The 24,160-nt window shown below is 51.9% G+C and overlaps 2 protein-coding genes across 5 annotated transcripts in view; one reads left to right on the top strand and one right to left on the bottom strand.

The window, feature by feature from the left end:
• The first annotated feature begins 2,693 nt into the window (after nucleotides 1-2,693).
• EMP3 (epithelial membrane protein 3) lies at nucleotides 2,694-6,828 on the top strand. Of its 2 annotated transcripts, none has more exons than XM_012643235.1 (5): nucleotides 2,694-2,903; nucleotides 3,881-3,973; nucleotides 4,265-4,367; nucleotides 5,229-5,369; nucleotides 6,558-6,828. In XM_012643235.1, the coding sequence occupies exons 2-5, from the start codon at nucleotides 3,896-3,898 to the stop codon at nucleotides 6,725-6,727; spliced, it is 492 nt and encodes a 163-aa protein (XP_012498689.1). In that variant the 5' UTR covers nucleotides 2,694-2,903; nucleotides 3,881-3,895; the 3' UTR covers nucleotides 6,728-6,828. The 2 variants fall into 2 exon arrangements, with proteins under 2 accessions (XP_012498689.1, XP_012498690.1); XM_012643236.1 differs by having other exon boundaries at nucleotides 2,822-2,903; nucleotides 3,777-3,973.
• Nucleotides 6,829-7,949: 1,121 nt separating this feature from the next.
• Nucleotides 7,950-24,160, bottom strand: part of TMEM143 (transmembrane protein 143) — a 22,114-nt gene continuing 5,903 nt past the window's right edge. For all 3 annotated transcript variants that reach the window (XM_012643231.1, XM_012643229.1, XM_012643232.1), the window contains 5 exons: nucleotides 16,627-16,821; nucleotides 15,661-15,791; nucleotides 14,901-15,180; nucleotides 9,494-9,683; nucleotides 7,950-8,975 (listed from right to left, as the gene is read on the bottom strand). In XM_012643231.1, the coding sequence (XP_012498685.1) occupies nucleotides 8,761-8,975; nucleotides 9,494-9,683; nucleotides 14,901-15,180; nucleotides 15,661-15,791; nucleotides 16,627-16,821 (1,011 nt within the window). In that variant the 3' untranslated portion in view covers nucleotides 7,950-8,760. The remainder of the gene's footprint in view (nucleotides 8,976-9,493; nucleotides 9,684-14,900; nucleotides 15,181-15,660; nucleotides 15,792-16,626; nucleotides 16,822-24,160) is intronic.

Below are 24,160 nucleotides of genomic sequence, written 5' to 3'. Positions count from 1 at the left end.
AGGCAGGAGCTGACAGGGCCTGCAGGGAAACGTCTGGGCTTTGGGTCCGAGAGGTGCCTGTCTTTAACAGAGTAAGACCACGGTATTTGAGGGATTCGTTAGCAGGGAAGCGGTGCCGAAGCCGAGAGCTATGAGAGGAAGGAACGCTCACCACCGCCTCAGTGCCTCGGCAGCGGTTCACTACGCATGCGCGGCCAACGGCCTCTGGAGAAGCCTCCAAAAACCCTAGGCCGTCTACCGCGTCCGCGTACTGAGAAGCGGAAGTGGGCGGGGCCTTGGGCACTCCGTGCCACCCCCGCTTTCCGGCCACGCCCCTTGTCTGGGCACACCCTCGCTCTACAGGGCACGCCCACTTCGCAGCGGGCAGCTGCCCACGTGGGCATCCCCGGGGTGGGCGGGCGAGCAGTGGGCTCCTCTCCCTTCTGGCTGGGTGTGCCGACGCCTGCGGTTTCCTGTGGGAGGAAGCGGCCCACGGACGCTCAGCTCAGCTCGTAGCCTCAGAGGCCCAGGAGGGGGAGCTCCCGCCACCGCCCTCGGGTTCCGTGATTCTCCCTCGTCCACAGGGCCCTAGGGTGGGGACCCCCCCAGAACATCCCCAGGGTACCCAAGACTCCGAGTCCTAGACCCCTGTTCACCTCCCCACTTCAACTTACCATCTTCCTAGCCCCTGGTTCCCCCGACTCCTCCCAAGACCAGAGTGGGCCCCGTTTACTGGCACCCCAAGAGGCGCACATGACCCTCTCTGGCTCCTAATTTTTCCCTCAGTGACCCAGACTTCCAACTTCCTTGGGGATCCGAGTTCAGACCCCAAGTCTCTGTCCTTCTCAGAGATTTAAGTTTGGGACTACTTATTCTCCTCCCCAGAAACTTTCATTTTGGATTCCCAACTTTAGCCTTGAGACCCGGTGGACCCAAGAATTTGTCCCTTCCCCAATTCCTAGAGACCCTGAACCAGGTATCCCAGAACTGACTCCACTCAGGGCCCCAATGCCTGATATAACTAACACATACATAATCTGTCAAGGGATTAGAGTTAAAAAGGAAAGAAATTTTTTTAAATAACTACCATATACAGTACTGACTGTGTGCCAAGCACTACTCTAAGAACTACCCTATGATGTATTTACTAGTAGCTCTATTTTACAGATGAAGAAACTGAGACATAGAGACATTAGTTACTTGGCCCAAATCACTCAGCCAATGAGTAAAGCAGCTTGGATTTGAATTCAGCCAGTCTGGCTCTAGAGTCTGTACTGATACCCCAGATTCTGGGTTCCCCCGGTACACACCCATCCACTGATTTGTCCATCCTTCACCCCCCTCAGGGAGCCCAGAGCACCAACAGCTAATCCACACCCAGCTCTAGCCCCATCAGATACCCAGACATCCCATCATCCAGTTTCCTTCCCTTGCAGGGACCCAGGGTTTGAGTTCCCCAGCTTACAATTCATCAGGACCCTGGACATCTGGTCCCCTCCCAAGAGGCCTGGGGTGCATAGTAGTTATCACCCCCCACCCTAATTCAATATCCCAAGAATAAATAATAATAGTTAATATTAAGTCCCTGCTTCTGTTAAAACCTTCAATGGCTTCCCACTGCACTTCGAAAAAAATCCAAATCCTCCCCCAGCCTTCAAGGGCACCCTTTGATTTTCCTTCCCACCACTCCCTCTGGCTCCCTCTGCTCCAGCCACACTGGCCCTTCTGTCTGCTCCCCAAACAACCTGAGTTTGTTCTCAAGAGTCTTTGCACTTCCTCTTCTCCCTAGCATTCAGATGACTCCAGTCTTCAGGTCACAGCTCAAATGTCACCTCCTCCAAGAAGGCTTCCTGGATTACCTTGTTTCAGGTAGTCTCCCCCCATCCATTATCTCCATTGCTCGATTTTATTTCCTTCAAAACACTTACCATTATCTCAAATTTGTCTTCATCACTGATATGTTTTCTCTTTATTATCTGTCTCTCTCTACTACCAGATAAGCTCCATAATAACAGCAGGATTTATGTCTGTTTTCTTCATTATTAACTCCTGGTTCATAGTAACTATTCAATAAATGTTTGATGAAGGAAGGAATGAATGGGTGTGTTAGTGCACTGGTACTACCTTATTTATTCAGAATAAGTATCAGAATTATTGTTATCAGTATTAGTATATTGTTGGTATTATTATACCCACTACACAGATTAGGAACCCGAAGATTAGAGAGGTGAAATAATTGACCTAAGGTCATTCAGCCAGAAAATGATGGCAATGCCACCTCCTGCCCCCTTCCAGAGTTTCATACATTTCATCTCCCAGCCCCTGACCCCTAACCTGGGGTCAACTACACCAGCCCCAAGACCAATCTGTGCCGAAGGAATCTGGCTTTCTCCCCCAGATTCCTATTCAGCTCCAAGCTCCATCAAGGAAAGCAGACATCCTGTCCCAGGGCAAGACCTAGAGACCCAAGGGTCTGAAAATCGGGCCCTCCTGCCCATCACACTTGGCCCACTCCAGAGCCCCATTCCGGGGATTTCTCATCTCAACCCTGGAAGGAGCCCCAGAAGATGTCTGTCTGGGGGCATTGGGTGGGGGCCCAGAGAAAGAGGAACCGGAGTGCCTGGGCCCTCCCCCTGGCAACAGACCTCAGCTGGGCGCGGTAGGGGTGGGTATAAAAGGGTCAGTATATATTGAGAGGAGTAGAGAAAGAAGAGAGAGAGAAGGAGGCCTAGGCAGTGTGGGCAGGAGAGAGAGAGAGAGAGAGAGAGAGAGAGAGTTCCGGGATTGGAGGGGAGAGCAAGGGAGGGAGGAAGGCGGCGAGGGAGGCGGGGGCCTCGAGAGAGTGGAAGGAGGGGAGAAGGGCGGGGCACGGAGGCCCAAGCGAGGGAAGAGACTCCAACTCTTGACTTTTTCCGCGGCTCTCGGTAAGTTTCCAGTCCGTTATTCAGGCTGGAATTTCTTTCTTTAATTTACTTGGGAGTGTGGCAGTTTGGGAAGGACACCCCCAGGATGACAGAGAACCCCCTCCACTCTCAGCCCCCACGAAAATCCTTGTATAAATTGATCTTGTAAGAATTGATCTCTTAGCACTTAGGGTGGGGATACGGTAAGGGGTGGGGCTGGCAAGATTTTAGGGTCCAAGCAGAGCTCCCCACTGGAAAAATTCCTGCAGTTTTTCCTCAGGGGGGTCCACTCTCCTCTGAGGGCCCTTAGATCAGAGCTGTGCATGAGAACACCCCAAGTCTGGAACCTCTAGCTCCCCTGTTTCTGGACACTGAAGGGTTGTGAGAGGCTGGCTCCCTCTTCTCAGGCCTCTCTCCACCCCCAACCCAGCTCCCATCCATTTCCCCCAGAAGGTGTCCAGCAAGCAGTCTGGCAGCTGGGTGGGGTGAGGACCTCATGGACATAGCCAGGGGCTGGGGTTTCCCGGGTGGTTGAAGGCAGGGGGGTGCGATGAGTCACCCGATGACTCACTCGGTCCCCCTCCTCCCCCCACCCCAGAGAGGAGTGGTGTGAGTCAAGGATGCCTGTCGCCGGGGGCAACGCCTAGCTCCTGATAAATGGGGAGGGGGGTCGGGGAGTCAACTTGAATTTTCATGATCTGGTCCATACGTGCCCAGAGACAGGGCTCTGAGGAGAGAGGAGCCACCTTGCTAGTCCTACTTATTCTAGGACCCCAGGAGTCCATCTCTGGCCCTCTCCAGCCCTAAGCCCCTGAGAAACACAGGAATCCAGGCCCCAGCCTCCTCCTCCCTGAGAGCCTCGAGAGTCCAGGCCCCTACCCTCTCCTCCCTCAGACCCAGGAGTCTGGATCCAGCTCCCTACTCCATCAGAACTCGGGTTTCTCACCTGCCTCGGTGCTAACCTCGTCAGACTCCATTTCCTGACTACCTTTCCCCAGACCGCCACCGCAACCATGTCGCTCCTCCTGCTGGTGGTCTCTGCCCTCCACATCCTCATTCTCATTCTGCTTTTCGTGGCCACTTTGGACAAGGTAAGCCTAGTTGTAGCTCGTGCCTTCTGCTGTTCTGCAGACTCCCGCCACGCCCCTCCTCTAAAGTCACTCCGGCCCCGCCCCCTTCCCCTAGCATCAGCCCTTTCAGCTCTACCTCTGATGCCTCGCCCCTGCCCTTCCCCCTGGCCACAGCCTTTCCTACTAAATCCAAGCTCTCCCCAGTTCAGCCCCTTCCCAGGAACCTCGCCCTTTTCCTAACCCTTCCCACAGTCTCCCTGATCCCGCCCACTTTCCTTTCCTAATGCTGCCCTTGTTCATGGTCCATCCCAGTCCTGGTGGACTCTCCCTGGGAAGGAGTCCCTGAATCTCTGGTACGACTGCACGTGGAACAACGACACCAAAACGTGGGCCTGCAGTAACGTCAGCGAGAATGGTGAGGGGTGAGGGGCAGCGGGACTGGTCTGCAAAGGGGAGTGGAAACCCCAAGTCTCCTCATGGCACCACGGACTAGGAAACCCCAAAGTTTCAGTGGGCGGGGTTCGAGCCTGAGTGGCTGAGTGGGTGGGGTTGATGCGTGCCCACTCTCTGGAAGTGGGTGGTATGTCCCTGTTCTAAAGGAAATGGGCTAAGAGCCTCTCCTTATTATTCAGAAAGGGTGAAGGCCACATACTATAGGTTTAAGGAATGGGGAGAAGGCTTCCAAGATTCTGAGAACATAGGATTGTTTCCAAAACTCTAAAGAGATAGAGCTGGTGTTCTCAAAGGATGCTTGGGACCAATTCATCCAAGTTCCAAGGGGGTGGGGCTAGAACCACATTACGTTCTAAAGGGGTGGGGCCAGATGCATCTGAGTTCTGAAGGAATGGAGCTGTATCCATCTAAAGATCTAAGTGAAACGAAGTGAAAGATTAAGTTGCTTTTCCCTATGAAAGCAAGTGGTCTGCTCTCACCACTTCGATGCAGCATTGGACTGGAGGTAGCCAATGCAACAAGGCAAGAAAAAGAAGTAAAAGGCACGGGAAAGGAATTGGTAAAAAGTGTCTCTATTCCCAGTAAATATGTTTGTTTATGTAGAAAATCCTAAAAATTCTGCAAAGCAACTACTGGAACTGATAAAGGAATTTAGCAGGGTTACAGGGCTCAAGGTCAATATAAGTGATGCTCCTAAGTATCTAAGCTTGTATAGGGCTAAATAGAGACAGGGAGGGGAAGAAGTGGCACACGACGAACAAGCAGGTAGGGCTGGAACTCTGGGCCCACTGTGACTTCCACCTCTATGTCCTCCCTACTGCAGGCTGGCTGAAGGCGGTGCAGATCCTCATGGTGCTTTCCCTCATCCTCTGCTGTCTGTCATTCATCTTGTTCATGTTCCAGCTCTACACCATGCGGCGAGGAGGTCTTTTCTATGCCACCGGCCTCTGCCAGCTTTGCACCAGTGAGCACTCCCCACACGCCACCCCAGGAATTGAGGGGAAGGGAGGGGGTGTGTCGGGATGCTAGGTGCTCTGAGAATATGGAAATCTGATAAAAGAAAACAATTTTCAACAGCCCCAAAACCACAGGAGTGCCTCCATATACTGCCTCTCTGCCCCAGGGACTGATGGGAGTTGTAGTTTTCAGTGACTCAGTGGTGGTTGAGGCATGGGTCTGAGTCGTGGGGGAACTGGCGTGGGGGAACTGGCATCGGGGAACACAGGGCTTCAAGGAGCCAGGGCTGGGGAAGGGGGTATAGGTAAATAATTTGGGTCCCATGCATGGTGGGGGGTAGCTAATGAATACCCCAGAAGAGAGCTCTGAATCATAACAGTAATGGTATTTGTGTCAGCCAACTTCTATTTCTTGTGTACCTACTGTATATCAGACACTTTAGGGAGTTTTGTTTACTTTTTAATTTTTTGACTTAAAAAAATAAAGGGCTAAGTTAATCATAGTACTCAGTTTTGGGAACATTATCTTCCTGGGTTCCCGCAAAGCCCCTCCCTTGTTTTATTTTATTTATTTATTTTATTTTATTTTATTTATTTTTGAGACAGAGTCTTGCTTTGTCACCCAGGCTAGAGTGCAGTGGCACAATCTAGCTCACTGCAACTTCCAACTCCTGGGCTCAAGCGATCCTCCTGCCTCAGCCTGCAGAGTAGCTGGGACTGCAGGCGCGCACCACCACACTGGGCTAATTTTTTCTATTTTTAGTAGAGACGGGGTCTCGGTCTTGCTAAGCCTGATCTCCCTCTTGCCTATGCTGGTCTCAAACTCCTGACCTCAAGCGATCCTCCGGCCTCGGCCTCCTAGAGTGCTAGGATTACAGGCGTGAGCCACCGCGCCCGGCTCCCTTGTCTTATTAATTCACCACTGTATGTTTGGCTTGTAGAAAAACACTCAAAAATATTCCTCAGAGGAATGGACAGATAATATCGTCCCATATTATGGAAGAACCAATGGTACTCGGAGAGATTAAGTTGCCCAAGGCCACCCTGCGGGAGCCGCAAGGTGCTGGGGAGAGAACAGAAACCCCCAGCTGGCAGCGCTGCTGCCCACTCATCCTCTGGCGCTGCTGTGCCCCACGCGCTGTTGGGAAGTGTAGTCTTGCGGGCACTGCGTGACGAGCCGTTCCCTTCTTCCGCAGGCGTGGCGGTGTTTACCGGGGCGCTCATCTATGCCATTCACGCCGATGAGATCCTGGCGAAGCACCCGCGAGGGGGCAGCTTCGGCTACTGCTTCGCCCTGGCCTGGGTGGCCTTCCCCCTCGCCCTGGTCAGCGGCATCATCTACATCCATCTGCGGAAGCGGGAGTGAGCGCCCCGCCTCGCCCTGGCGCCCCCACCCGCTGCTGGCCCCTCGGTCTCGCTCCAAAGCCCCCTTGCGTCCTCCAGAAAATAAAACTGTTTAACCGCGGGCTCTGCCTTTATCTCCTTCCTTCCTTCCTCCCCCAGGGACCTAGGCTGCAAACGCCTGACCTCCCCTGAACTAAGGAGGGTCCCCCACCACCGGCCCCTCCGCCCTCAGAATGCCCATCTCCCAGCCCCTATCCCCTCTTCCCCACACAGGAGCCCAGATCCCCAGGCGCCTTTTCCCTCCCACAGACCCGAGAGCCTGGGCCCTCCCCTCTTGGGACCCAGGAGCCCTCTGAGAGGCACCTGAGTCTAGACCTTCAGACACTCCGGGGAAGAACCAGGAGTCTGGGTTGCAGCCCTGCTGGGATCAAGAGTCTGGAGTGTCCAGTCCTCTCCTTGCCCAAGGTTCTGTCACTGTGCCACTCTCTCTCTGGGACCCTGGTATATTGTGTGTTTCTAGATTTGGGAGAGGAGGGTGTTTGTTTTTTAACTTTCTCTTTAACCCTCCCTCTGGAAAGAGTTTTCTTTTTCTTTTCTTTTTTCCTCCCAATCCCCCACCCCCACCCTGAGTTTCCCCTTTCCCCTCTTGGAAACCAGTCTCCCTTCTTCTCTGGGACACAACTCCTCCTTGTCTGCTCTCTCCCCAAAGGTTGCCTCTAGCCCATAGGACACCTTAGTAAAAATCAGAAGGCATTCCCTTCCTCCAGGCTGACCCAGTCCCATACCAGGGCACATGTGGGGCACGAATTGGATTTTACAGCCACCCACCCCCTGGCTGTGTGCCTTGAACAAATTTGTGCCATGAACACATCTGCACAACTGCACACGGCTATTGTACCTCCTCTATTCATGAGGCCCTGAGAACCAGGGTCTCTCCTCAGGAATCAGGTCCTTCTAAGATCCTCTTTTGTGACTCAGATAGTCTTTGCTTTATGAACCATGAACCCAGCCTCTCTCTAGGACTACAGCTCTCTCTGTCTGGGATTCGTCTACATGCATTAGTATCCCCCACGAGATCCAGAGTCCCTTCTTTCCAGGGTTCTGATGCCTTACCTCCAACTTCTGCAGCCACTCCACTCATCCAGATTTATTAAACATGATTTATTCCTTTAGGGCAGGGGACGGGGAGAAATTGATAAACCAATAAATAATTGCACAGATCGCTAGTGGCGGGGAGATCCAGACCGAGGTAGTTTCTGTAGAAATGGCGAGGGACCTGGGCAAGGAAGGCACCTGAGGTTGTTGGGAGCCTGAGTGGCAGCGAGTCTTCGGGTGAGGGTGGTCTCTGTTGCCTCCAGACCCACAGATTTTACCTGGCACAAGGTTCCCAGCCCCTTCAGCCTGGACACCCTGATCAGCAGTTGACCAGATGGCCCGCCATACAAGCAGTAGCAATTTATAGAAAGATCAGGTTTCCTTTAGAAATTCCGATTGGTTGCTTCCCTGCAGAGACAACTGGCTGCCCAAGGTTGATAGTGCCCAGCAGCTGTCATTGGTTGTTTGCCAGGAGGCAAAGCTTGAATGGCTCTCCAGGGCTGCCAGCTGGGGCCCCGCCTTTGTGCACTTGATGGGCGGTTTGCCCGGAGCAGGCTGAAAAAACAATGATATACGAGTATAGCCTCAGGACAGTACAGCATTAATGACTCTACTTGGTGGTTTATAGAACCCAGAGCTGAACGGCTGTGATTGGCTGACACCTCCAGCTCTTCAACTAAACCACCTTTGGATGACCATGGTGAGGGTGGGTCTAAGAAATGGGCTAGAAGCAGAGCTAAATAGCTTTGATTGGCTGTTCATTAGAAGGGGCGGGGCCTAGCAACCGCTGGCTGCTTTGATTGGCTGCTTTGTTTAAGCATACGGTGGTGCAAAAATAACTGCCTGTCAGTAATTGGAAGTTGGAGAGACATAGTAACTGTGATTGACAGCTCGTTGTGAAGGAGGTGGGGCTTCGTTCCTAGCCAGGTGGCTGGGCGGGGCTGGGCAGCGAGGTTTCAGTCAAGGGTTGTTACTGCTGGGTGCAGCCTGGGGGAATTCGGAAGTGACTGTGGCCAATGGGTCTAGTCTGGGGAAACCCGGGGGTGGGTACAACCCCACGCTAGGAGTTAGGGCTTGCAGGTGGGCCAGGGCCCGAGTTCCGTTGAAGGTCACGTCACAGCCTGACTGGGCCAGGAGCCAGTTCTCCACCTCTGACTGGAGCCACTGGGAGGTCTCTGCAGACGGAGAGGCAGGTGCCGTGAGATTAGACTAGGAAGGACTGGGAGGGGCCAGCCGAGAGGGGCGTGGATTTGGGAGAAGCCTAGGGGTACACTTGAGGCTTGGAGGGGAGTGGAACAAGACCTAGGAGGCTCTAGTGGACCAGAAGGCTCCGCTCTGGGGCTCTCATTTGGGACTCTAGTTCAGGGAAGGGTGTGGCTCTCATAGGGACGGGGACCCCCTGGGGCTCACATAGGGAGCGGGGCAAGGGTACTTGGAGGGAGAAGGTGGGCTTATGCAGAGGAAGGCATGCGGGGAGGGGCATGCCATGGATCCAACACCCCCAATGAAGCCGAGATCAGGAGAAGAAGGTCACACCAGGAACCAAGGTCAGAAGTTGGAATCGGGGATCCTGTCCGCTGAGAGGTGGGGTCTTATTGCAAATCGGCCAGGTTCACCAGTGGAAACTGGGGGTGGGGACGAGGCTTCGCAGGGGCAGGGCCCCCTGCTGCCGGGTTCCAGGGCCATGTCCTACCTTCCGGCGGGCCTCCCGCGCCCCGCGGACGCCGGGCCAGGAAGCTGTGGGCCAGTAGCGCCTCCTTGGTGTGCTCGTCCTGCGCGCGCAGGGCCAGGGCGCTGAGCAGCTCCGAGTTGTTGGACGTGCTGCGGTAGTAGAGCATGTGCGCCAGCTCCAGCGCCTGCGCGCTGCGCCGCTGCCCGAACATCTGCAGGCGGGACAGCGCCCGGGTGGGCTCAGCTCAGGACCGGCGCCCATACACACACACACCCCTGGGTCGCTGGCACGCCCTTCCCGCACACTCCGTGGAGGAAGGGCGGGGGCTGTTATGAAACACAGCTTCCCCCAGCACTACCCAGACCTCTTCAGTGAGGGTCCTCAGGGTTAGGCTCAGAGAATCTGCATTTTTAACACACAAGTTCTCGCCCCAGTGGCTCCAAGGCTGCCAGCCCCACCTAAGTAGAAAGACTACGGTTTTTGCCACATATTAATGGATCTGCTCAAAGATTTCCAGATGTTACCAGTTTCAGCCTTAGAAGATTTTGTCACAATAATAAGTCCTTATCTTTTACAGACACATTACAGTATGATAAGATGATAAGTCTAGGATTTGCCTCAAAACTATCCAATGGTGGAGGAGCGGGGGTCTTTAGACGAAATCTGATGGACTATTGCTAATCTTCCTAGTCTAATGCTAGGTGCTGGCTACACGGGAGTTTATCATACTATTTTATTTCTCTATTTGTTTAAACTTTTCCACAATGAAATAAGGTTTAAAATATTAAATTGTAAAGAGAAGTGGAGGGAAGAAGAATGTTGGGGGAGGGGTAGGTCAGGACCCAGCTGTCTATTTGGCTGCCCTCTTCCCCACCTTGGCCCCTCCTTGCGTGGAGGCCTTTGCCATCCGTGGCATCTTTAAGGAAGAGGAGTGAGAGCCCACCAGTGCCCTCTGGGCTTACAATGAAAACCTGCACCAGGATTCCTCCATTTATCCACAAAATGAGGTCAAGACCACTGGATCCTGCCCCGACCAGCTGGGAGCCCTTGGCTAAGACCTAAGTCCTGGGGTAGCATTGTCTGTAAAATGAGGTTGATGCCAAGGAGGGTTCCATAGTCAATACACAGTTAATAAGACACTTGGGACTGAACCTGGCCCCTCAAAAGCACTTAACAAACATTAGCTGCTGTCGGATAGTTGTCCACAACCTGTGCTGGGTGCCCATAGAGCGTTGCATGTCTTACATCGAGGACTGAGGTGAAATGCCTCTGAAATCAATACGCCACAGAAAATTGCTGCAATGGCTTGCACAGTACCAATGACACGGCTGTGTGTGGACTGTACCCTCTTCTTACAAGCCCAGCACAGTCGGTTTATGTCCCTGCATTGGAACAAATTGCCATTTCTTTGGCTGAGGGCAAGATGCAAGAATAGCTTGCTTTAAAGACCATCTGATATGAAAAACACATTAGGTTTTGTGTCTGTGTCTGCCAAGCTTAGGGAGTTGAATTCTCCCATGTTAAAGGAGCAGGTCATGCCACTCCATGGCATACAGACAAAGCCAAATGCCTCCCTGAAGAAGGGTCGCCACCTGCCACCTGGATGGTCCCTTCAGCACAGCCCACACTGAGCACAGTACCTCCGCCAGCCCATTCGTTCCTCCTCCCCTGGGATCCATATCTATTGCGGCCCCACCATCTACTCAGTGTCAGGCCAGACCCCTGACACTGTCTCCGCTCCCTCCTCACCAGCCTGTCAGTCCCCAGCCTCATCCTGCTGTCCCCTGACTCTCTTAGCCCATCCCCTCCTCTCCAGCCCTACAGCTCAGCCCAGCTCGGGCTTTATCCTCGCCTGCCTGGTGCATCACCCCAGCCTCCTCCCTGGCCTAAGTTTCTCCCCTCCAGTCTGTCCAGCTCCAGAGCTGACCCAGCCCCTCCGCTGCTCGCAGCCTTCCTATGGCTCCCCAGTGCCCTCAGAGAGCCAGGCTCCTTGAGGAGGCCCTCCAACTCACCTCATGCTCCTCCCCTCTGAATGCAGCCCACAGCCAATAAGCCAGGCCCTGCTCTCTCAGGCCTCCAGGCCTTGGAACAAGCCAAGTCACCCCTGGTGTGTTCTTAGAAAACAGTCACTGCCTCATCCTCAAAGTTCAGGGTGAACATCACTCCCTGTGGATGGGCAGTTGTGTCCTCAGGTTCCTGCAGTGTCCACTACCTCCATTAGGCACCGCCTGTGTGTGTCCGTGGGCCCCGCACCTCTCCCTCCAGGGCAGGAGCGGGTTGATGCATCTCTGGGGTGCCGGTTCAGCAGCCCTCCCCCAGGCTGCCCCACAGCAGCCTTAACAACTGGGCTAAGGGGACTCACAGTGAAGCCCAGGGTATGGTGGAGCCCACAGGGGCATCCTCCCTGCCTGGGACATCTGGGAAGGATTCCCGAAGCAGGTAGCCTCTGAGCTAAGAGTGAGGGGCGAGCAGGGGATGGCCAGCCCAATGAGGGGGAAAGGATATTTCAGCCCAAGGGAACAGCATCTGCAAAGGCACAGAATGAGGGGCAGCAGGGCCCGGAGGTCAGGGAAGGTGCCACAAGCATGTTGGTGGAGCTGAAGCATAGAATTTGAGCTGAAGGATTGTGCCTGAAGAAGCTGCGGAAGCAGGGTTCTCACTGCCAGGCTGTGAGCAGGGGAAGGGGTGGAGAGGGACAGGGCAGCTCCAGGTTGAGTGGGGGATGGACTGAAAGGGACAGTTTGGAGGCTGGAAAGGGCCTGAGCAGGAGCATGCCACAGAAAGGAGGACATGGGGCACAGAGACTCAGGAGGCAGGAATGGCACACTGGGGACCAAAGGGTTGGGGGACAACGGAAGGCAGCTCTGGGGGTCTAGCCAGTGACTGGAGGGACAACAGGCCATCCATAGATGGGGAACCCAAGAAGAGGAGGAGGCCAGGGGAGACTCTGTGCTCAGCCTGGCAGTGGCGGTGAGTTTGTAAAGGGCGCTGTGGGGAGGGCTGTCCCTGAACCACCTAGTCGTGGACAGTAGAGAGCTGGTTATAGAAACCACAGACACAGAGGAGCTCTTTGAGGGGAAGAGAAAGAGCCTTGAGTACTGCTGCAGGGGTCTGCTCTGACCACCTGTCCCGAGACAAAACAGGGAACTCCGGAGGAGCAGGGGTTTGGGGAAAAGATGGACACCGGGCTCAGTGGGGCTCAGCTGTGTCCAGGGAACAGGAGGGGACAGGTGTTGGGGACGGGTAAATGGGCCTGGGAGGAAGACTGGGGAGGACCCACATTTAAGGGCTGGGACCTCAGGCCAGGGCACGGGAAAATATCTAATGAATGCACTAAGTTCACTAGTGAGCTGGGTTTTTGTTTTGGTTTTTTGGTTTTTTTTTTTTTTTTCTTGAGACAGGCTCTCACCCTGTTGCCCAGACTGGTCTTGAACTCCTGAGCTCAAGTGAGCCTACAGCCTCAACCTCTCCAGTGGCTGGGATCACAGGCGTGCACCATCATGTCCAGTGTGAACTGGGTTTTCAGCTGGGCTTTTCAGAGACTGAAAGGCTCCAAAGCCCCCCTGGGGCCACTGAGGGGTGGGACAGACAGTCAGTGTTTCTTCCCTAGAAGGGCTTGACTCCCCTTGCTGGCCCCCCTGCCTTTAGTCCTGTTCCTCCCCTTCCATGGTCACCAGAGTCCCTCTGTGCTTACAGCCCTTCCAAGGCTCCCTACTGCCCTGAGGATAAAGTCCAGGGTCCTTTGGGCATTCGAGGCCCTCACCACCCTCTGGAGCCCCACCTCTCTACCCTGCATGCTGGACTCCAGTCCCACACGATACAGCAAGCTGTGCTCACTGGTCCCTTCTCCACCAGGCTCTGTCCTCCCCTTTCAAAGCTTCAGTCAGATCCTCCCTGAGCCCTGGTGCTGGGCAGGAATCGCTCCCTCCCCAGCCCTTCTCTTGGCTGGAGCCTCCTAGCACCTCGCCGCCAGCACAGCCTATTATCTGAGCGATTTATTACCAGTCTTCCTAAGAGCCTGTCAGGATGGCTGAAAACAGCGTGAAAACCAATGAGCCAGTGGGTGAATGATCGGGTACAACAGATGCCTCACACCAGTCTACACTCCTGAGTTCAGTGCTAACCCTGGGGAGGAATCAGTAAAAGGCAGTTCCTCCCGGCCGACTCAGCCTCAAGACAGGGCACATGGTTTGGCAAGTAGGGCACAAATTGGGTATCGACTCCCACTTGTCCCCTCAGCCACAAATCCTTGGATGGTGACCAACCTGTGCAACTGTTTAAGGCAGCCCTGCACTCCCATGTAGCAGAATCAGGGAGGGAGCTTGTTAAAAATATAGTTTCCTGGGCCCTAGTCCCAGAGTTTCTAATTCAGTCCATTAGGGCTGGAGCCCAGGAGGCTGCATTATAAGCCAGCTCTCCCAGCGATAATGATACCCAGTCAGGATGGGGACTCAGGGAACAAACAGCCCAGTTGGTAATGATAATAACAATAATCATGATAATAGCTAACTCTCACATAGTACTTCCTGTACTCTGCGTGAGGCTCTGTTCTCAGCACTACATGCATATTAATTCATTTAATCCCCACAATAACCCTGTAAATTAGGTCCTATCATCATCCCCACTTTGCAGATTCTGGAGCGGAGGCACAGAGAGGTTAAGCAACTTGCTCAAGATCACACAGCTAGAAGACACTAGAGTTAGATTCAAATCCAGGCAGTCTAGTTCCACAACACACACCCTTCACCACATCACTAAAGTGCCCCTAAAGCAGGTGCTCAATGAGCTGTTAGCTCTCCTGTAACACCTACCACAAGCCAGGCACTGTAGATTCACTTACTTTATGCTCACGAATAACCCTACAGGGCAGATCTCATTAGTATCCCCATTTTCCAGATGAGGAAACTGAGGCACAAAGAGATTAAGAAACCCACCCAAGGCCAGGTGTGGTGGCTCATGCCTGTAATCCTAGCACTTTGGGAGGCCAAGGTGGGAGGATCACTTGAGGCCAGGAGTTCGAGACCAGCCTGAGCAACACAGCAAGACCCCATCTCTACAAAAAGTAGAAAAATTAGCCAGGTGTGGTGGCACACACCTGTAGTCCCAGCTACCTGGGAGGCTGAGGCAGGAGAATCGCCTGAGCCCAGGAGTTTGAGGTTGCAGTGACCTATGATGATGTCACCGCACTCTAGCCTGGGCAACAGAGCAAGACCCTGTCTCCAAAGAAAGAAAGAAACCCACCCAAGATGTGTTGAGTAAATAGGGAAGGAAAAATGGAAGGGAGGGGGGAGGGAAAGAAAGGAAGAAAGGAAGGAAGGACAGCACAACACAGGAATAATGCATGAAGTAAACAAAAATAAAGGGGGCCCAACCTGCCTGAACACCAAAGCAGAGGGACACAGGAGGCAGGGTGGGGTGGCCCACTCACCTTGGAAGCCCGCAGGCCCATGAAGACGGCAAAGAGCAGCAGCAGCAGGGACGTGGCCACCTTGAGGTCCGTGAGCACCACCATGCCCACATTGACGAAGAACACCACGCCAGACACGACCAGCGTGAGGTTGAGCAGGGCGCGCTGCAGGGTGGGCGTGCGCACCTTCAGCTCGGGCAGCAGCTGCTCCAGGCCCTCCAGCGGCGTGTCCTTGAAGCTCTTCAGCACCAGGTGTCCTCGTTTTGTCCGGGCGGCCAGCACCACCCGCTTAAAGTACCTCCTGATGGACAGAGACAGAGGCAAGGGCAGGATCAGGACTGCCCCGGGGAGACCCTCCAACCCCAGCAGGCGCTCTCTGGCTCTACGGTCACACAACCATTTTAAAAGCTACTTAATAATTGTGGGGAAGGAATCAGAAATAAGTTGTGTCCAATAACAGGGGATCAGTTAAATAATGTAGTCCCTGTCATTGGACATGTATGTTGTTCATTCTTCAGAATATGGACTTCTCTCTCTGGGCCTCAATTTTCCTTACTTGGGAAATGGGGAGAACTGTCCCTACCCTTTCTCTTCCCCTGGAAATTGTAATGCTCACTTTCCCTTGGAAAGAAAAGGCAGCTTTTGGATGATTCACACCTCCTTATTTCTTAACTTCCCACCCTGGCCCCAGACACCCAAATCCAGATACTGACCTGTCAGTCCCCTTTCATCTCCAACCTTGCTCCCTCTCACTGCAGCTAGGGAGCAAAGGGTGCCTCACCTCTCTACAGGGGGCATCTTGGTGAAGAAGCCGCGCTTGGAGCCCACGCTGGACATACGGGGCATCTCCCCGACTCGCTGGCCCAGGGCCCAGAACTGCATGTGGATATACTGATCCAAATTTACTGTCACCTGCCAAGGGGGATGAAGGAAGCAGAGGCAGCTGAACACAGGTGGGGATGTTGAGGGCAGGATATCAGAATTAGATGCCCCTCCCTGAAATAATTTCCCCCCTTTCCCTACTTATCACTATTCACTATCTAGGCAGGACAGCCACATATGGGTGTTCATGTTGTATACTGCACAAGGGCACACCATCTAAGACAGTGCCGTTCACATAGTAATCTTCTTTAGTACTGTATTTCCTAGAATCTAAGACGCTACCACACAAGGGCACACCATCTAAGATGGCACCATTCACACGGTAGTCATCTTTATTACCATATTTCCTAGAAGCAAAGGTGCCACTGATTTTAAGATACCCAATTATTTTATGAAGCAACTAAAAAAGAAAATATATTTCCAATTAAACCAAGTCACACCACCGCTTGTAAGTCACATTCCAATTTCAGAGATGAAAAAGTACGACTTTAGAAAAAGCACATTTTAAAATCACTAAAATGTGGAACTTTGGAAGATTTTAGCATTTTTATTATAAATTTGTTGACTTTAAGGATATTTTGCATTATCTATTATTTTTGTATTAGTTTTGTATTATCTGTTATTACAATTTTCTGACAGATGGTGATAAAGTCTCTAGTCCTAAGAAGATCCCTATCATATGATACTTTTCCAATAGGTGGCAGTGGAGTGACCCGAGAAAGTGGTGCCTTTTTCTAATTTACTAAGTGTGCCATTGGGCTCATGTGCCCAGGACTACAACTCCCAGAAGCCCCTGCTTCCCAAAGTCTCCAGCCACCCCCAAAGGCCCCCTGGGAATTTTGGTTCTCCTTTGGAAAACAGGTACCTGGACCTCGTCCTGAGGATGGTGGACCACCAGTGCATAGGCCAGGGCGTCCTCGGAGAGCGGGGAGAAGTTGGCCTGGGCCAGCAGGGGCTCCAGGGCCCGAAGCACCTCCTGCTCATTGGACAAACGCTGGAGGTCTGTTAGCGATGGCTGCTCGAGGGTCTCCCTGTCGGGGTTGATGGGGTCATACAAGGCCTGAGGGGGGTCAGAGAGGAAAAACTGGGCTGGGTCACAGCATGAAGGATTGTGGGGACACTTAAGAATGTTCCTTTCCCTTTCCTTGGAATGACAAGGTACCCCCAGGGCTTGATCTTGGGTCTTCTTCCCTTTTCTCTCTGCAAAGTCACCCTAAGTCACCTTGCATTCCCATGCCTTTATACACCATCTCTGTGCAGGTAACTACTCAACTCATACCTCCATGTGGACCTCTCATCCACGTTCCAGAACCAATATCCAATTCCGGTGCATGAGCTCATGTTCTTCCCCCTTCTTCCCACAATAAGAGGTGAGGGCAGACACCGGGATGCCCAGGGAGAGACTACGTTTCCCAGCCTGCCTTGAGGCTAGCTGTGGCCAGGAGACCAGGGTTTCACCCATAGACTGTGAGCGGAAGTGACAAGTGAAGGGGACACCTTTCTCTCACTTTCACTCCCCTGGACGTCCACTCTTTCCTTATTCTGCCAGCTTAGAACACTGTTTTGCCCACTGTATTGTAAATATTTTTAAGTTTTCTGGATATTACAATGTTTTGACATCTTAAAACTTTTAGGCTGTGGTGAGACTATCCCTCCCAGACCTAGCCAGTTCTTAGAGACAGCAAAGGGCCCGGCCAGGAGCATGTCTTTGCTATGCAAACTAACCAGTTCAGAGCCAGACCTCCTCTGTCTGACTCTTGCCTGCCAGGAGATAATACTTCTCTGTGGGAATCCTCCCAGGGCCAGATGCCAGGCCACTAGGGACCACCCCTGTAGTCTATGGTTTAAAGCCCAACAAAATTATTCAAACTAGCCAATCACAAACGTCACCCTACCTGCCTTACTTTTCCAATGGAAACTCAAGGAAACCCCATTGAAGGCTCTGACCACCCTGGTACCTTTCCCACATGGCCCTGTGCGGCATGGCACACCTCCTGTCTCCAGGACCTGTGAGTATAATAAATCTGGTTTTTTTCCTGAATCTTTCCTTGTCTCCTCTAGTGACCGCACCTGACTGACCATCTCATAAAAGAATACAAAACACCCGTGACCCAGTTTTGACCATACAGAGATAAAGACAATGCTATAACGGACAGCAGAGGAACAAGATAGAAGGAACCTGGGTCCCAGAATAATCTCATGTGTAACAGAGCTGTCCATCCACCCTGGCCCACTTACCCCAGGACTGTGAAGCGGAAGAGAAAAAATCCTCCACCTCCTTTAAGCTGTGTGTTGTGGTGTCTATTTATCAGAGTAGCTAAGTCTTTATACTAACTAAAACAAACTTCCTACTCAGTATTTCTTTTGGGATATCCTACTTGTCTCGAATCCAACATGTCAAGCTCACAGATCACATTCCCCGACCTCCAACCCCAACCTTCCAACAAAACTACAATTCTGGATTTTCTCTCCTAAACCCACTCCCCTCAACTATCCCTGGTCTTTTCTGTGAACACCACTCTTATATCCAATTATCTCTTGGACATCTCGGATTGGATGACTGATGGCCTCTCCTATCTAACACGGCCCAAAGAGAACACGTCACCCGCCTCCCCCAACACTCACGCACGCCCCTTAGTTGTCTTCTTTTGGGAATGGCACCACCATCCATGCAGATGCTCTGGTCAGAAACCTTGGCAGCATCCTTAACTCCTTTCTTATCATCACCCCCACTTCCAATCCTTTGGCAAGTTCACTTGTCAGCCCCCCAAATCTCTCTTGAATCCACCCTCCTCTCCATCTTTGCCGCTATCTTCTCACGAAAGCCACCTTCAACTCTCACCTAAACAATTGCCTCGGGCTTCTGCTCTCCCTGCTTTTACTCTTGCCACTTCCAAACCATCATCCACATGACCTAAAAGAGCTTCCTGAGACCATAAACAGATCCCATGCTCCACCCCTCTGACGGCTTCCTATACTGCATTTGGAATAAAATCCAGAATCTTCCCACAATCTTCAAGGTCCCTCACAAACTGGCCTCTGCCTTGGTCACCTCATCTTAGGTACTTACACACACACACCCCAAAATTGTTTAATGGATAAAGAAAAAGTGAGTGTCCAGTTGCCTAGACTACTTTACCCATGGAGAGACTGAGTCTCGGGATGACATATAACTTGTCCCAGGTGATACAACAAGCCTCAGAAGGAAATCGCCCCTCTATGAAACACGTCCTTAAACCCAGCCTTCTGTGTGTCTCTTGGGAGAGGCAGCCTTAAGAAGCAACCTGTTTAGGCCAGGTGGGATTAAGAATTAGTGGAAGAAAGAGGGGAGGGTACTTCAAGTGGGAGGAATGGCCTAGGCCAGGGACTCAGAAACAACTGAGCAAGGGGACCGCGATGCAGAAGAGAGTTGAGCTGAGCAAAACCTCCTCTGAATTAACTCCTAGGGCCGGGGTGTCCTGGCTGAGGACAGGATGTGAGCCCAGAGTGCTAAGCCCCATAACCGAATCCTTCAGCCCAGGCTGGCAAAACACTCCTACGGCCCATATCGTGGGACTTATGGAGTGACCTTGAGAAATTCCATTCCCAGGCTGAGCTGCAGTTTGAGAGTGAGGGAATCTCAGAGCTGGAGGAGAAAGAAATCCACATCCATCAAATGTCCGAGTCAACGCCAATTCTCTTCTGGACTTCGCATCCTCCCAGGGCTTCAAGCCAGAAGCCTGGACGTCGCACGTGATCCCCGCTGCTCCCTCCCCCTCACGCAATAAATTCTGCCAGTTCTACCTCCAGAGCTGATCAGCACTTTAGCCAGCTCTCTCTTCCCCTCCAGCCCTGCCCCGGCCCTGCCACCATCACTTCCTCCCACCTAGATGAGCCCAAAGCCTCCTCAATGGTCTCCCCAAATCCCATCAGACCTCCCTGCCAATCTGTTCTCCACACAGCTTCCAGGGAGATCTTCTCACACAATGACAACAGTAATAACCAAGGATAATAGTGCATGTTTATGTGGTGCTTACTATGTGCCAGGCACAATTCGAAGCATCTTACATGCACATTCTCACAGTGTGAAAATGGTAATATTTCATCCTCATTTACAGATGTAGAAACTGAGGCACAGAGAGGTTAACTGCCTGAGGTCCCATAACCAGGAAGTGGTATATCCAAATTACACATCTGACCATGTCAATCTCCTACTAAAACCCTTCCAAGGCTCCTGCTGTCCTCAGGAAACAGGACCACACTCCATACTAGGGCCTGCAAGGCCCCACAGGGACTGACATCACAATTCCCCTCAGTCACTCCACACCAGGCACACTGGCTTTAGTTCCTCCAGCCACAGGGACCTTGCACATGCTGTTGGGAGACTCTCTCTGCTCCCTTCCCCTTTCACTGCTGAATTCCTACTCCTCTGTCATATTGCAACTCCATTATCACTCCCAAAAAGTCTTCCTCTACTCACCAAGCTGAGCATGGCTGCCCAGTGTGGTTGGACAGGATGTGCACTGCACAAAGGTACCAGCTCTAAGGGGCACCATTATAGATGCTGTAGACCTATACATACATCATAACAGTCACCGTTCAGTTAGAAATAAAGGGTACTTCCAGGCGTGGTGGCTCACGCCTGTAATCCTAGCTCTCTGGGAGGCCGAGGTGGGCGGATCGTTTGAGCTCAGGAGTTCGAAACCAGCCTGAGCAAGAGCGAGACCCTGTCTCTACTAAAAATAGAAAGAAATTAATCAGACAACTAAAAATATGTAGAAAAAATTAGCCGGGCATGGTGGCACATGCCTGTAGTCCCAGCTACTCGGGAGGCTGAGGCAGGAGGATCGCTTGAGCCCAGGAGTTTGAGGTTGCTGTGAGCTAGGCTGATGCCACGGCACTCTAGCCCGGGCAACACAGTGAGACTCTGTCTCAAAAAAAAAAAAAAAAAAGGAATAAAGGGTACAGAAAAGCACCATCCAATAGAACTTCCTGCAATGATGGAAAAGTCCTGGATCTGCACTGTTCAATAAGGTCACCACTGGCCACAAGTGGCTACTGAGCACCTGAAACATGATGAATACAATTGAGAAAGAAAGGCCAAGTGTAGTGTCTCATGCCTGTTGTCCCAGAACTGTGAGAGGCCGAAACAGGAGGATCACTTGAGGACAGGAGTTCAAGACCAGCCTGAGCAACACAGTGAAACCCGGACTCTACAAAAAATTAAAAAGTTAGCTGGGTATGGTGGCATGCATGTAGTTCCAGCTACTCGGGCAACTGAGGTGGGAGGATTCCTTAAGCCCAGGAGTTTGAGGTTACAGTGAGCTATGATTGCACCATTGCACTCTAGCCTGGGTGGTAAATCGACACTCTGTCTCGAAAACCAAACAAATAATTGAAGAAGAAAAATTTTTATTTTACTTTAATTACTTTAAACAGCCACATGAAGCTAGTGGCTACCACATTGAAGAGTGCCAGCATAGGGAAAGGGGAGCCTTTTTCCAATTTGCACAGAACCATGCCCCTCACCTTCACGGTGTAAGTTTGTTTGTCCATTCCCTGGGGACAGCATCTGATCCACGACCATCCGTACCACCCAAGCTTAGCTCCCTGAAAGCAGGGCACGAGCCTGATTTCACTTCTCAATGAAGCCCCAGCACCTGGTACCCGGCCCCACGCAAACATCTGCTCAAAGAATGAAAGATTTAATTGGGTCTTCATGGTGACCGCTGCTGCCATTTTCTATTCTCAAGCATCCTCTTGGGGACCTCACGTGACATCTGTCCACTGAGGACTCCCAGATTTCTGTCTCCAGCCCAGACATCTCACCTGAGATCCAGATTCACACAGCCAAGAGCCTGCTCAGCATTTCCATGCAGACGTCCCATGGGCCTCTCAACGCCTCTACCGGGGCACCCTCTCAAACTCCGTATGTCCCAAACCAAGGTCCTGTTCCCTCCCAAAATCTGCTGCTCTCACCATCTTCCCCATCTCACCAGAGGCCAACTCAATCCTTCCAGATGCTCAGGCCAGAGGCCTAGGGTTCATCCTGCATTCCTCTCTTGCTCACACCAATCAGCGGATGCCAACAGCACCACAGTCAAGATAGATCCTGAATCCCACCACTTCTCACTCCCTAGTCTGAGCCGCCCTCCTTCCTCCCCTAGACGGGTGCAGTGGCCTGGCCTGGGTGCTGGTCTCCCTGCTTCAGTCTTCACCCTCTGCCTGCTCCCCATATGGCCACTAGAGTGTGCCTGTTCCCACCTAAAGCAGCTCCTGTCCCTCCTCTGCTCCCTGCTCAGTCGGTCAAAGCAAAGTCCTCACCAGGTCTTATAAGGCCCTGCAGGAGCTGGTCCCAGTTCCCCTTCTGCCCTCACATCTGGTCCTCTTCCCCTGGCTCACCCAGCTCCAGCCCGACAAGGCCTCCTTGCTGTTCCCCCTACACACCATGCACACTCGTGCCTCGGGGCCTTTGCACTTACTGTTCCCTCTGATCTCTGCCTGGCTCACTCCTCACCTCCTTCAGTCTCTGCTCCAATGTCACCTCCTCAGTGAGGCCTTTCTTGACTACCTTACCTAAAATTGCAAAACACCTCCTGCCTTGGTTTCTTTTTGTCCTTAATTAGGTTTGCCAAATTTAGGGAAAAAAATACCCGCATCCCTCAGTGTCTATACGGGATTGGTTCCAGGACTCCTTGGGGATACCAAAATCCACATATGCTCAAGTCCCTGATATAAAATGGCATAATATTTGCATATAACCTATGCATATCCTCCTGTATACTTTAAATCATCTCTAGATTACTTATAATACCTAATACAATATAAATGCTACGCAATAGATGTTATACTGTATTGGTTTTTTGTTTGTCTAAGAGACAGGGTCTCGCCCAGGCTGGAGTGCAGTGGCCCAGTCATAAGTCACTGCAGCCTCGAACTCCTGGGCTCAAGTGATCCTCCCACCTCAATCTCTCAAGTAGCAAGGACTATAGGCACACGCCACCACGCCCCTCTGATTTTTTTATTAATATTTTTTTGTAGAGAAGGAGTCTCACTATGTTGCCCAGACTGGTCTCGAACTCCTGGACTCAAATAATCCTCCCGCCTCAACCTCCCAAAGAGCTAGCTAGGATTACAGGTGTGAGCCACCATGCCCAGCTCTGTATTGTTTAAGGAACAGTGACAAGAAAAAAAAGTCTGTACCTGTTCACTACAGGTGCAATTTTTTTCCAAATACTTTTGATCTGTGGCTGGTTGAACCCATGAATGCAGAACCCACAGATACGGAGTGCTGATTGTATAAGACACCCAGTTAAATCTGAATTTCAGATCACCAACAAGCAATCTTTTTAGTTTAATTATGTCCCGTGCAGTATTTGAGGACTCTGTTGCATGGGACATACTTAGACTGTACTAAAAAATTATTCATAGTTTATCTGGAATTTAAATTTACCAGGTATAGTGGGTTGAACAGTGAACCCCTAAAAATTCATGTCCCTTCAGAACCTCAGATTGTGACCTCATGTGGATGAGGATGGAATTAAGGTAAGGACAGAGATGAGATCATACTGGATTAGGGTGGGCCCTAACTCCAGTGAGAGTGTCCTCATAAGAGGCAGAAAAGGACACACACAGACACACAGGAAGGCCACACGACGATGGAGACAGGGGTTGAATTGATGTGTCTACCAGCCAATGAACACCAAGGACTGCCGGCAGCCACCAGAAGCTGGCAGAGGCATGGGACGGTTCCTCCCTCAGAGCCTCCAGAAGGAACCGACCCTGACTTGGTACCTCTGGCCTCCTGAACTGAAAGAATAAATTTCTGTTGGTTTAAGCCACCTAGTTTATGGTGATTTGTTACGGAAATGAATAAACTGGACATCTTGTACTCCTGCGGTCCCCAACTCCCAGGCCGTGGAACCAGTACCGGTCCGTGGCCTGTTAGGAACCAGGCCTCACAGCAGGAGGTGAGCAGTGGGTGAGCAAAGCTTCGTCTATATTTACAGCTGCTCCCATCACTCACATCATCGCCTGAGCTCAGCCTCCTGTCGGATCAGCAAAGGCATTAGATTCTCACAGGAGCACTAACTCTACTGTAAACTGCGCATGCGAGGGATCTAGGTTGCTCGCTCCTTATAAGAATCTAATGCCTGATGATCTGAGGTAGAGCTGAGGTGGTGATGCTAGCCCTGGGGAGCAACTGCAGATACAGATTATCATTAGCAGAGAGGTTTGCACAATAAATGCAATGTATTTGCATCACCCCGAAACCACTCCCCCGCCCCCCTGCAGTCTATGGAAAAATTATCCTCCATGAAACCAGTCCCTGGTGCTAAAAAGGTTGGAGGCCACTGCTGTACTCTGTCTGGCAACCCTATCCTTAGATCTTAGCACTTTTTTTTTTTTTTTTTTTTTTT

This window comes from Propithecus coquereli, unplaced genomic scaffold, assembly GCF_000956105.1.
Source record: "Propithecus coquereli isolate 6110/MARCELLA unplaced genomic scaffold, Pcoq_1.0 Scaffold193, whole genome shotgun sequence".
Classification (NCBI taxonomy): domain Eukaryota; kingdom Metazoa; phylum Chordata; class Mammalia; order Primates; family Indriidae; genus Propithecus; species Propithecus coquereli.
The sequence above is the reverse complement of the archived record's forward strand: the minus strand, read 5'-3'. Positions and strand labels throughout refer to the sequence as shown.